Source organism: Gekko japonicus, unplaced genomic scaffold (assembly GCF_001447785.1).
Source record: "Gekko japonicus isolate JY-2015 unplaced genomic scaffold, Gekko_japonicus_V1.1 scaffold881, whole genome shotgun sequence".
NCBI classification, from domain to species: domain Eukaryota; kingdom Metazoa; phylum Chordata; class Lepidosauria; order Squamata; family Gekkonidae; genus Gekko; species Gekko japonicus.
In genome coordinates, this window is record NW_015168675.1 from 32,591 (window position 1) to 46,448 (window position 13,858).

The 13,858-nt window shown below is 48.7% G+C and overlaps 2 protein-coding genes across 2 annotated transcripts in view; both read left to right on the forward strand.

Moving 5' to 3' along the window:
• SLC23A3 (solute carrier family 23 member 3) overlaps positions 1-2,985 on the forward strand; it is a 19,029-nt gene extending 16,044 nt beyond the window's left edge. The window contains exon 13 of the mRNA XM_015415364.1: positions 2,908-2,985. Within this exon, the coding sequence (XP_015270850.1) occupies positions 2,908-2,985 (78 nt within the window). The remainder of the gene's footprint in view (positions 1-2,907) is intronic.
• A 3,532-nt stretch (positions 2,986-6,517) lies between these two features.
• Positions 6,518-13,858, forward strand: part of NHEJ1 (non-homologous end joining factor 1) — a 151,560-nt gene continuing 144,219 nt past the window's right edge. The window contains exons 1-3 of the mRNA XM_015415368.1: positions 6,518-6,703; positions 7,963-8,172; positions 12,852-12,990. Of these exons, the coding sequence (XP_015270854.1) occupies positions 6,518-6,703; positions 7,963-8,172; positions 12,852-12,990 (535 nt within the window). The remainder of the gene's footprint in view (positions 6,704-7,962; positions 8,173-12,851; positions 12,991-13,858) is intronic.

Sequence of the window (13,858 nt, forward strand, 5' to 3'; positions counted from 1 at the left end):
CTGAGGCAATGGAGCTGGAGTCAGACAGTAAACAAGATAATTTGGGGAACCATAAATGTGTAACAATATTAGCTAATGAGAGGACCCTTTGCTAAGATACAAGTATTATATGAGCATGGGTATTTTTTTCAAAGGAGTTTTGTTTCAGATAATCTGGAATCAGATTTGGAGTATACTTAAAAAGGCTGCTCAAAAACAAGCTAAAGTAGCACTCCTAGCACATTCCCAGTGTCTCTGCAAGGACATATCTACAAAGGTGCAATTAACATCGTATCTGGAGCTCATTTTCATTGCCTCTCTGATACATTAATACTTCCCATGTAATTTTTGCCTATGTGGATTTGCCTACAACTTACTACGAGGTAGTCTGCAGACCTAGTTTACAGAGCAGCTAAAATGTACCTGGGATGTGGCAGGGCAGCTGGGATGGGGAGGAATCTGGTTTATCTCCTCTACATGCCTGTCCTTCCTCTTTATGCCATTATCTTCAGCTATGAAGGGAGGGAAGAATTTATCCAACTCACATTGTAGTCTCGCAGTTCCGAACTATGTTTCCTGTTAGTGGAAGGCACTTCTGTTAGTGGAATACAACGTTCCTGCCTCCTCCCCTACTGCTGCAGCCATTGATCTCCCTGAAATGCTGCTACTGAAGGGTAGAAAACCCCCAGGAATGACATGGGGGGCAAACTGGGGGTCAGCAGCCAAGCTAGCAAAACTTACACCCCTTAGCAGAAAATACTGCCTGGTTCCAGCCCCTGGACTACACTTCCTGTTACATGTTATATTTTACTTGTGTGTGTGTGTGTACACTAGGGGAAGGCCAACTTCCTGATGTAGTGTTAATACAAAATCCAATCACACTCCATTCGCTAGTTTTATATGCACAGAGTTTGCCGCACTGCCTGTATTGCAGCTGTGATGTCTGCAGCAGGGAAGAGGGAGGGAAACTGTTCCACAAGGGAGAGAACTGTAGCGTGCACAAGCGTTCTTTGTAACAATAAACAATATTGTCAAATTTATTTTTCTTAAATAAAAATTACACGTACGCAATTGTTCAGTCTTGCACATTGTTCATTAAGAAAAAGCGGGTTCCAAATAAATATAAATATTTCACTGGGGGGGGAAGTTGAAGGAGAAAATATGGAAGGGGAGGGAGGGAGCCAGTAATCCTTAAGATCTGCAGCAGTTGGGACTCGGGAGTGGTCTAAAGGTTAGGCAGGGCTTCTCCCTCAAGTTGAGCCTTCAGATTCTGGAATAGAGGGCTGTATTTAATCTCTCCCCACGAAGGTGCTTTTAGTTGACCGTAACCCTGTTGCTCAAGAGATAGCATGAGCCCATCTATAACTAAAGGAACCCTGCGCGAGGAATGTATCAATTTTGTTCCTACGACGATTCTCTCAACGTTAGACGACATACCGCTACGGGTATTTTTAAAACTACTATACGTGGTATGCAGTGTTCCTTCTAAGCTGAGTTAGTGCAAGCTAGCTCACAGTTTTTTAGCCTCCGGCTCACCCATTTTTGTCTCTGCTCAGGAAGGACGCCTCCAGAGCAAACTCACTGATGCAGCGGCCAAATCGCTCGCTCTTAGCTTTCATGCTGGTAGCTCACAAAGTAGAGGTTTTGCTCACGAGACTCCACAGCTTAGAGGGAGCATTGCTCAGGGGCAGTGTTTCCTCTAAGCTGAGTTGGTGTGAGCTAGCTCACAGTTTTTTAGCCTCCAGCTCACCCATTTTTGTCTCAGCTCAGGAAGGAGGGCTCCAGAGCAAACTAATTGATGCAGTAGCCCAATCGCCTGCTCACAGCTTTCATGCTGGTAGCTCACAAAGTAGAGTTTTTGCTCACAAGACTCCACAGCTTAGGGGGGGCATTGCTCAGGGGCAGTGTTCCCTCCAAGCTGAGTTAGTGTGAGCTAGCTCACAGTTTTTTAGCCTCAGGCTCACCCATTTTTGTCCGAACCTCCAGAGCAAACTCATTGATGCAGCGGCCAAATCGCTCGCTCACAGCTTTAATACCAGGAGCTCACAAAGTAGTTTTTGCTCACGAGACTCCACAGCTTGGAGGGAGCATTGCTCAGGGGCAGTGTTCCCTCTAAACTGAGTTAGTGTGAGCCAGCTCACAGTTTTTTAGCCTCTGTCGCACACATTTTTGTCTTAGCCCAGGAAGGAGGGCTCCAGAGCAAACTAATTGATGCAGTAGCCCAATTGCCCGCTCACAGCTTTCATGCTGGTAGCTCACAAAGTAGAGTTTTTGCTCACAAGGCTCCACAGCTTAGAGGGAGCATTGCTCAGGGGCAGTGTTTCCTCTAAGCTGAGTTGGTGTGAGCTAGCTCACAGTTTTTGAGCCAATGGTTCACACATTCTTGTCTGAGCTCAGGAAGGGAGGGCTCCAGAACTAACTAATCTATGCAGCAGCCAAATCGCCCGCTCACACCCAGGTGCTCACAAAGTAGAGTTTTTGCTCACAGGACTCCACAGCTTAGAAGGGAGCATTGATCTATATGCAATCTTTGGCTCAGCCTATAGCCTTTATCGAAGGACTTACGGTGCACGCGGGACGCTTCTCAGCCAACGGATCTAATGCAAGGCGGCTGCAGCCCAGGGGGGACCAAACGGCTTCAGCCAGAGTCTCCGGGAGGCGGCGGAGGGGAGGAGCCTTTCCGGCAGCGGCCGAACCCCCGCCTCGACATTCCTCCGCCTCGAGGCGGGCAGCGGGGGATCTGCGAGTTTTTACCGGAGCTCTGCCGCGGGGACGGCGACACACGTTGCACCCGCCGTCGCCAGGATGTGACGCTACGCGTCGCTCTGGCAACGGGACTCCAAACAGCCCCGGGCAAAAGGTAAAAAAGAAAAGAAATCCCCAGCAGCAACGATCCCCCACACTTCCTGCGGCTCCTTCCTTGAGAAGCACGGGGATTTCGTCCCTGGCCCTCAATGGATCCCCTTGTACCCGATGACTACAACTCCCGGCATGCTGGAGGAGTGAGAATGGTATTCTGGGAGTTGTAGTCCCCCGAACAGGAAGGGTTGATGTATCGTTCGAAGGTGTGTGTGTCGTTCGAAGCTGGGTTACTCCCTCCCGCCCTCCCTCGAAAAGCAGTTTAAACTTCTAAAGCGAGAGGACAGGTTGGGACCTCCCCGTTCTTGTCCGCCTCGGGGGGCGGTGGGCGGTGGGTGCCGTGCAGCTGGCGCGAGGCGAGATCGGGGTTTGCGTCGAGGCGCTCTCCGGTGCTGCAAGGAAGGCTCTCCGCCCGCTCCTCCACGCCTTCCTTTCCTTCTGGCTTCGCCTTGGTGGAGGGGCACGGGGGGGGCGGGGGAACTGTGCTCAGTGGAGCTGGCTTCCAAATAGCGATGTGTTAGATTAAAGGTAAAGGTCTCCCTTGCTCGAAAGCCAGTCGAGTCCGACTCTAGGGTTGCGATGCTCATCTCCGTTTCCAAGCCGAAGAGCCAGCGCTGTCCGAAGACGTTTCCGTGGTCATGTGGCCGGCATGACTAAATACCAAGGCACACGGGACGCTGTTCCCTTCCCACCGAAGTGGTGCCTATTTATCTACTTGCAATTTCTTGCTTTCGAACGGCTAGGTTGGCAGGAGCTGGGGCCAGAGACGAGAACTCACTCCGTCATGCGGCTCACTCGGGTCTCGGACTGCTGAACTACCGACCTTCCACAGCCTGCAGTTCAGCGTCTTAACTACTTGAGCCACCGCAGCTCCATAGATTATTGATACAGATCGTTTATACAATACATATGGTCTATACATATTATATTAATATATATTGTTTGTCCTGAGATGAAAGAAAGGTGAGTTGGAACCTCTTGTTTTACCGAAAGCTGTAGTATATCCCAGGGGTCATTTCGTAGAAAAAGAGGTGCTGGATCTCATTAGCATAACTAATTAACATAATTTATTTGCATATGCCACACCCCCTGACATCACCGGAAGCGTGTCAGAAGGCAGCACCCGCTGCTCAGGCTACACTGGACTGTTTTGGATTGCTAGCTCTTGGGGGGGGGGGGGGGGAGACTGTCCTCGCAGAGGGGGGAGAGCTTGTGCCTAAGGGGGGGGACTACCACGGCTCTGCAACTTACCTGGCTGCTTCTTGCTCCTCGTGGCCTGACTGAGGGCTGCTGGGAGCAGGGGGTGGGGCTTGTTGCATGTGCCCGCCCCCTGGGCTTCTTACTGCCGGAGCTCCGCTCCTGTGCGCTCCCGCAGGAAATGACCCCTGCGCTTACCATTAAGTTGCAAGCATTCACGGGCTTAACCATTCTGTACGCTGTGTTTCAGAAGCCAGCGCAGGGTGCAGTCAGACTGGCAAGTAGGGTTGCCAGGTCTGGGTTGGAAAATACCTGGAGACTTTGGGAGTGGGGCTGGGAGAGGGCAGGGGTCGGGGAGGAGCCTCAGTGTGGTGCAACACTGGAGAGTCCACCCTCCAAAGCAGCCATTTTCTCCAGGGGAGCTGATCTCTGTCAGCTGGAGATTGGTTGTGAAAGCGGGAGATCCCCAGGCCCCACCTGGAGGCTGGCAACCCTACTGGCAAGTTGGCGCTGTTTGTGTGCTCCACGGACAGTGCCGGTGCTTTCATGAGGCGAGGTCAGGCAGTTGCCTACGGGCGCGAACGTAGAAGGGCACCACAGTGGCCTTCGGCCCCACCCACCCCCGGGCGTCAACATTTCCGGAAATTTTACATCTCTAGACATGACCCCTTTGTATATGATTCTAGATCACTTTTAAACAAATGGAATAGTAGCAATTCTAACAACCAGGGCTCTAGTCGGGGGGGAGCTCTCAGGTACGGAGCTCCGGAAGAGAACCTCTAGGGGGCGGGGCGGTCACGTGGTGAAGCCCCGCCCCCTTCTTTACCCCGCCCTCTGCTTCGATCCTCATTCCGTTTGGGAATGAGGATGAAGCAGGAGGGTAAGTAGCCGGGCCTTCTGACACACTTCCGGTGATGTCAGGGGGTGTGGCCTTCTGTCATTTCCGGTGATGTCAGGGGGCGTGGCATATGCAAATAAGTTATGCTAATGAGTTATGCTAATGAGCTCCGGCAGCTCTTTTTCTACAACAAGACCCCTGGTAACAACGGTTTCCTGCGGGACCCCCGCGGTTTCAATTTTTAACACGGCAACTTCTCCAGCAGGGGTCCCCGGTGAGGTGCCTGCCTGCCGCAGGCCCCCCCCCCCCCCCCCCCAACCAATCCCTTTGGCACTTGGGCAGTTTCCAGAGACTGGGTGAAGCCAGGTGGGGCACTTGTCCAGCACAGCTTCTAGTCGGCCACTGGAGAGCTGGTTGGCCGTGCAGCTGTGAGGACATTGTGGCTTCAGCAGTAGCAGCTGTGATGAGGGCTGGTTTCAAGATCTACTCTTTTCCAATGTATTTTAAAAATTGTCCCTCTTCTCCCCATCACTTGGACTTCCTCTGGGGGGTGCGTAAGGCCCTGCCTCCTGTGGCAGTCTTTTTGTGGTTGCAATGGCTGCCACCCTGTCTTAGGATTCCAAAAAAGTTAGGGACACCCCTGTTCTACAGGCTGATTCTTATTTTTAAAACTAATTACTAATCCATGAGATAATCTGTCTCCTGTTAAGTTTACTCAGGAGTCCTTGGTGAGAGAAGTCACACTATCTTAAGCTTTTTAGAAGCCCCAAGTACACAAGGTCTACAGAATCACCTTTCCCACATTCTTGTTTACATTCTCATAGATCTCCAAGATATCAGTGAGGAGGGGCTTTCCTTTGCAAAAGTCATGATTCTTTTTCAATATGGCTTCTTGTTCTTCTCTATGCAGCAACAAGTTCTAAGAAGGAACTATCAGCATGACTTCTGTATGAGACTTCTTGCTTACATTAGGAAAGGGTTGTGGGGCAGACCAAGGTGGTGAAGAAGTTCTTTAATAATGTACAAAATCAGAGCAAGCAGATATCCATCTGCTACTGCTTTCAGGTAGTTTTGTATTATTCAGAGTGCACCTGTGTTGATTGGAAAAAAAGAAGCCTTTGTTTTGCTTGCAGGTATCATGTTTTTCATAGGTGAGGAATGTTTGGGGCTGATTGTCAAGCTGGCCACTTAATGAGACAGGGAGGATTTTGAGTTGGTATAAAAACAGCCCAGGGCATCTTTGTGTTTAGCAAGGGGATAGCAACCTTGTAACAATGTTGTGGCCTCTGAAAAGTACTCTTGATTCCCAGGGCTATAAAACTGACATCACCTGTTCATTCAAAAAAGGAAACTGGTGCCTGGCCCGGAGTAAGCATTTCAGTGCAGGGACTTAGCGGTGAATGAGGATCATCGGAAATCAACAGCACATTCTGTGTGAGGCTTTTTAGAGTGACAGCTCAGTGGTGCCAACCTCAATGATAAACAATCCTGATCTCATTTCAAAAGATGCTTCCTTTGTTGGCTTTTGGACTCTTTGTTGGCAGTTCACTGATCTGTAGGAATGAGCTCAGTTTGTTTACTATGCAAATAAGAACGGTATATTTAAATCAGTCATATGAAAGTGAATTTAATCATCATTACAGGATGGAGGACATTGACAACGTGGACACCAGACTGCTTCTGCAGCCCTGGGCTTCTGTCTGCTTCGCTGAGTCCACACTGCTGGCCAAGGCTTATTTTGGAAATGCTGGCTATGCCTTGCTCCTCTGTGACCTCACCTATATGTGGTATGAAAGGGCAGACACTCAGATCATACAACAGAGGTCAAAGGTAAGTAAAGAATTGGTTGCAAAATACTCATGTGGTTATTAACAGGAACTCCTTTGCATATTAGGCGACACACCCCTAATGTAGCCAATCCTCCAAGAGCTTACAGTGGCCCCTGTAAGAAGAGCTCTGTAAGCTCTTGGAGGATTGGCTACATTAGGGGTGTGTCGCCTAATATGCAGGGGAGTTCCTGCTACAAAAAGAGCCTTGCGCTACCTCAACAGCTGTCCTGTTAGTTCAAGCTTAAAATAAAATACTGACAGGACAGTTCTATAGAGAGAAGGGATTCTTGATTGGCAGCCTCCAGCTATTAGTAAAAGCTTCCTTAACTCCTGCTAGCATTTTTAAAAAATCACATATTGACATAGAAGGTGACCAGTGAGGGAGTTCTATGGTTGATCAGCACTTGTTATAATCCATACCCAGTGATATTCATACTACCGCATTCTAATCAGTAATTAATAGAGATATGATTGTGCTTGCCAAAGAAGGTATTGCATGTTCCCAGGTACACACCATTGTATTTTGAGTGTTCGGAAAATTTTTTCAACAAAAACATTCCATTTGAGAATATATACAATCTGTACATATACGATTATTATTTCTTTTTATAAACTCTTATTTATTCTTGGGATGTCAATTTAAATAAATTAATTGGAAATGAATATATGTTAACATAAATGTGCAAAAATCTTGCCAAGATGCCTTTAGTCTGAGGACAGACTAAAAAGACCCAGGCCAAGTTGTGCCGGGGATTCCCGGTGACACTGCACCTACTGATGCGGGAGCATACCGGGGAGGAGGCGCAAGGGAGCGTTCGCACTGTTGGCCCGCCCCTGGCGGAGGCATGGCTGTAAGTGGCTTTTTTTCACTCCGGCGACATGCGCCTATGTGCATAGGCGCAGCACTGCAGCAATGCGGCTTGTTCGCGGCTTTTAGGGTGCACACTTCCAGGAAGCGGGATCAATGCGCCCTCCAGGGTTTTGCTATGGCTTTCACTTGGTACTTTTTTAATGCGGTAGGGAACCATCACAGGACGGGTTGAGTACGGCTGGGGAACGCCTGGCAGCTGTGGCTGTATGAACCGGCCCCTTTAATCCGTTTGTGAAACGTGCCTCTATCGGGCCAAACTGCCAGTCTGACCTCCGCCTTAGTGTGGTTTCTAGGCTCGTAGGACTGATGCACATATGTTGCTCACTGTTTGGGGGGCGGTGGCGGTTACTTCTCTCTGCCGTTCTTGCCTGATTTTTTGCCTCTCCCAGGATTTAAATAAGCGACTGACTGCTCATGCCTCCTCCTTCTTGAACCACCTGCGCAGTCTGATGGGTCCCCTTTTGGACGGGCAGACGACCAGTTCCACCTCTTTCTCCTGCCAGCTCAGCCCAGGCACACTGACCCTTCATGTGAAGAGTGAGCTCTCTGGGTTGCCTTTCCACTGGGATTTCTGCTGCTCAGTTGCACCTGTCGATATGGTGAGTTGAGCAAAGATGCTGGACCAAGGAGGAGGGAGGTTTGATGCCTTGCTGGCATTACAGCTTATTTTCTGGATATTCCAGGCCAGGGATAACCATTATATTTAGTTGGCAGAAGACAGGATGCTTGGCTGAGTCTACCAGGTACTGAGGGGCCGCGGTGGCTCAGGGGTTAAGGTGCTGAGCTGCAGACCGGAAGGTCCATAGCTCGGCAGTTTGAGACCTGAGTGCTGCGTGGCGGAGTGAGCTCCCGTCTCTGGTCCCACCTCCCTGCCACCCTTGCAGTTCGAAAGCAAGAAACTGCAAATAGATAAATAGGTACCACTTTGGTGGGAAGGTAACAGCGTTCCGTGCCCTTGGTGTTTAATCAGTAGCGGCCCCATCCTGGTGGAACGAGCTCCCGGAGGAGATCAGGGCCCTGCGGGTCCTTTTGCAGTTCCACAGGGCCTGCAAGAGGGAGGTCTTCCGCCAGGCTTTGAACCTTATGTGTCAGCTGATTGGCAGATGCACTGGATTTGTTAACTCTCTGTGTACCAATTATGGGTGATTAGCTGAACACCTTGACACTGCCTTCAGACTTGGGAATTGCCTTTTTAAATGTTGCTTTGAATCCTTCATGATGCGTGTGCTCTGTCCCTATTTTAGATAGCTTGCCTCTTGTTCAGCATTGATTTTGCCTGCCTGGTTGTTTGATGCCTTTGACAATGAGAAGTGCATAACTGACATTCACCACAGTCAACAGAGAAAGTCCGGGACTTAATAAAGATCTCACCTTACACCATTCAAAAAGCACCACTTTTAAGCCAGGATTATCCAAATGTAAATTTATTTTCAAACAATAATTACCTGGGATAAATAATTCTACAATGAATGTTTTCTTACCAGTTAAAATCCATTCCTTGGGATTAGCTAGTCTAATAGCCTAATATAATTTCAAATTTGGTAGACCAAGACCTTCCCTTCTAATTGGTTGTGTAAGCACTTTAGAAGAATTTCTAGGAGGTTTATCTAACCAAAGAAAATCTCTTTCTAGTTTTTTCCGGTGTGAAAAAATACCAAGAGCTGGATTCAACACTATGTTAGCTAATTAGGAAATTTCAAGTTTTAAAAGTTTGCTTTTTTCCCTCTTGATGGTATGTGCTCTTTCCCTGTCGATGATTGCCTTCCTCTTGGTTCTGCATTAATTTTGCCTGCCTCCTTGCTTAATGCCTCTGGCAATGAGAAATACATAACTGATGCTAACCACAGTCTAGGTGAACTCTTCAATGTTTAAGGACAGGCTTTGCTCAGATAAAAGGATGAATATTCAACATAAAGTTTTGATTGATTGGTTCCAGTTTTGCCATGTATGCAGCAGGGGGCGCTGCACACCCAGGTGATGATCCTTCTTGGTTTGCACGCATTTGGTTGTGTTACTGAGTTCAGTTATTGCTGGTGTCTCAGAGATATGTACACTTTTAAAGTGATAAGGCAGTACTCTGGGGTTAATGTCACTTTAAAAAGACACTAGCATTTTAGGAGTTTATGGGTTTATAATTTAGTTCTTAAAAGGTAAAGCTTCCCTTGCTCGAAAGCCAGTCGAGTCCGACTCTAGGGTTGCGGTGCTCATCTCTGTTTCAAAGCCAAAGAGCCAGCACTGTCCGAAGACGTTTCCATGGTCATGTGGCCGGCATGACTAAACATCAAGGCGCACGGAACACTGTTACCTTCCCACCAAAGTGGTACCTATTTATCTACTTGCAATTTCTTGCTTTTGAACTGCTAGGTTGGCAGGAGCTGGAACTAGAGACGGGAGCTCACTCCGTCATGTGGCAACTCGGGTCTTGAACTGGTGAACTACTGACCTTCCACAGCCTGCAGTTCAGCGTCTTAACCACTTGAGCCACCGCAGCTCCTCAATTTAGTTCTTACATGTACATTATCTCGCATTTCCCCTTAGATGTCAGGTGCACTGAATAAAGCACTTTCAATGCACTTTATTTTATTTATTTATTTATAATTTCAATTTATAGCCTGCCCTCCCCACTACGTGGGCTCAGGGTGGCTCACAGATCGGCATAAGCCATCACATAAAACAAGTTAAAACCATATTAAACCAGAAGGTAAAGCTTTCAAGATTAAGGATAAAAAAGAAAAAATTGTCTCTGTTATGAAAGCTCAAGAATTTCTCAGGGTTCAGTTGGGAAAGCCAGAGGACGGCAAAAAAGAAGAGGACAGCAGGTTCGGTGGCGAGGTAGACTCGGGTTCTTCCGGAGAGGACTCTCTGGCAGAGCAAGGGGCAGCGGCCCCAAAAAGTCCTTATAAGTTACGGAAGAGAAGGGGAAAGGAGAAGTAAAGGCTGAAAGACTCTGAATTGTGCCTTTGAGAACTTTGAAATGGGATGATTGTGGGTACTGTGTTTAGACAGTTAAATTTTAAGCTTGAAAGGAAAGTACTCTAAATGTTTGACTCAGTTTGTAAATGGGATCAATGATGGGAAGACTTGATGTAACTAAGCTAGTAGGAGGATCTCCTCTCTTGGGTTTTTAGTTAGTAGTGGGTTCTTTACTTTGTCCCGTAAATGTAGTTTCCCTTCCTTTTTCTTCTGTTGTAGTTTTTGTAGTGATACAAAAAATAATAAAAAAATCCCCTCCGGGGGCTCAAAAAAAACCATATAAAACCATTAGTGATCATTTGCAAATGGATTTTGCTGTTTCACACGGTAAAATCCCATTGCAAAGTACAGAGAGCCAGTTTGATGTAGTGGTTTAGTGCGCGGACTCCAATCTGGAAGAACCAGGTTTGATTCCCCACTCCTCCACTTGCACCTGGCCGGATGACCTTGGGTAAGCCGTAGTTCTGATAAGAGCTGTCCTTGAAAAAGAGGAGTTTCTGTCAAGAGCTATCTCGGCCCTACTGACCTCACACGGGTGTCTGTTGTGGGGTGGGGAAGGGAAAGGAGTTTGTAAGCCGCTCTGAGACTCCTTCAGGTAGTGAAGGGCCCTGGGGTATACATCCAATCTCTTCTTCTTCTTCTTCTTCTATTGAAAGTGCATTATTGTGTGTGTGAAAGTACTAGATATGCTGGGCTTTTTGCTACTGCAGAGCAAACTACACAGCATCTCCATCTATTGGTGTCATGGTTCATGGTAGAGGAAGTTGCCTGGGAAAGTTGATTGATAAATGTATAAGGTATATCCCATTGCTGTGTCTTATATGCAAGTAGCCCTTAATTTTAGCTATGAAAGTAGACAGATTTGCCCACTAGGCTGGTAAGTGGCTAATCCTTATGCAAAACATGCAAGTTTACCTCCAGGTGCCTTGAGGACAGCTCGGAGTGAGCCTGTGCTTTAAGAGATTAGGAATAGGATTGCTGGCAAACAGGGTCCAATGAAACATCTGTGCAGCCCACCAGAGTTTGGCCCTAGATGCATCAAGGGGATTGGAGCAGTCCCAGGTGTTATGCCATTTAGTCCTTGCTTCCACAAACATACGCAGTTGGGAAAGCATTTTCTTCTTGCTTGTGATGCTCTGGGTGGATATGGATGGGCCGGCCGTGACCCACAAGTGAATTTTTTCTTCTCACTTCCCAAGAAGGTAGATTTTCTTTTTTTCCATTCAGGATAGAATAGGACTTGCTAGAACTTTTTCTGGAGCAGCCGTATCTTGCCAATGCACTTAGCCAGGGCTGAGCCTGAAATCTGGAGCACTGGAGCTGGATCAAGGCAGGTGTTGAGGGTAAAAGATTAATTTTGTCTTTGAATATCTTTCTTTCCTTCAGCTGCAGTTCTGAAGATGTGGCAATTCTACAGTAGCCTGGAAGACAGGAGAGGGCAGAAGGAGAGGCCTGTCAGTGGCTACTAGCCATGGTGACTGCAGGGAAGCCATCAGCCTCTGAATCCAGGAGCCAGGAGGCAACATCAGGGAAAGGCCTCGACCTCCATGCTCTGTTTTTGGATTGCCAGAGGAGCTGATATGGCCAGTGTATGAGATAGGATGCTTGCGTATATGCAGCACGTGTTGCCGTCTCCGTAGTACTCCTTATCTTTGAAACCGTTCATTGATCATCTTGCTAAGGAGACCTCTGCCGGCAGGCAACAGAAAGGCAGGCAGCTCCACCTGTAAACTGAGGACCAGCGTAGTCCGACTCCTGACCATGCTGCAGACTAGGATGATATCAGGGGCGGGTTAACCATGAAGCAGACGAAGCACGTGCTTAGGGCACCAGGGCCAAAGAGGGCACCACAAAGTTAGGAAAAGGGTGAAAAGAACTTTATGTAGCTCAAGGTTGGCTTAGTTTGTACAGTCTATGGTGTTATCATATGAATAAAGTTTTGTATTGCTGCAACCTGCATTGTGTATCTGGTCAGACAGGTCAACAACTCAAATGGACTGGGGGGTCAGTGTGGAAAGGAGGGGGGCACCAAGATGGGTCAGTGCTGAGGGCACCCGTGATCCTGAATTCGCTCCCGGATGATACATAACAGAAATGCTTCTTCCCACCTGCAGTATGCCTTTGCTAGGTTCTCAGACCCCCCCCCCCCCCCCCCCCCCCGTAGCCTCATGCCTTCAGCTGTGGATGCGTATGTCTTTACTGGCCCTTCAAACATCCTTGAACCTGGTTTCAGTTATTATTACTTGCCCCAGACTCACCACTGTCACTGCTTAACCATTGCTCTCACCTCTGTGCCCTGTACCAGATCTCCCGCCACCTTGTGCGACCCCTGATGGCGATGAGCCTGGCACTGCAGAGGCAGGTGCGGGAGTTGGCATCCTTGCTGCTCCAGAAGGACGCAGAGATTGAAGACTACCAGGAGAGTGGGGCTGCTCTGAGTCGAGGTGAGGAGGGGGCTACCTGCTCAGCATGGCACCGTGTGTGCAGCGTTTGGCCATTACCCAGCTGTACCTGTGCAGCTGCTGCAGACCAGTCACCAGAAACTTTGGGGTCAGCGCCCTAAGGATGGAGAAAGCGGGACACTGGCCAGTAGCTGAAGCCTTTGGAGGACAGCCAAAGTCCTCCTTTTCGTCTGAGTATGTGGCTGGGATCCCGGAAGCTGGTGCTGGTGTCAGTTAGTAAAGGAGCCTGAGTGGAGCTCCTTTGACTTCCGCCTCCGAGCACTGCAGCCAAACCTGGACATTTGCTGCTTGCGCATGTATGATAGTAGTGGTGGGTTTCACTTCTGGTTGCTATAGCTCAGAGAATGGAAGTGTCTAGGCCATTCAGGTAGGAAGAAGAAGAAGAAGAAGAGATTGGATTTATACCCCGTCCTTCCCTACCTGAAGGAGTCTCAGAGCGGCTGACAAACTCCTTTCCCTTCCCCTCCCCACAACAGCCACCCTGTGAGGTAGGTGGGGCCGAGAGCGCTCTGACAGAAACTGCTCTTTTTCAAGGACAGCTCTTTTCAGAACTACGGCTTGCCCAAGGTCATCCAGCCAGGTGCAAGTGGAGGAGTGGGGAATCAAACCCGGTTCTCCCAGATTAGAGTCGCACGTGGCCGGCCGTCCCCCCCACCCCCCAACTGACCATTGTGGAGATCCAGGCAAACAGAGCAGGTAATCACACACTTTCCCCCACCTGCTGCTGCGCATGTCAAAGTGGCCATTGGGGGGGACCAGGCTAAAAGGGGAGGTGCAGCGGAATCACTTAACCACGGCACCAAAAGCACTTAACCACGACACCAAACAGGAGCTGGATATGCCATTGATG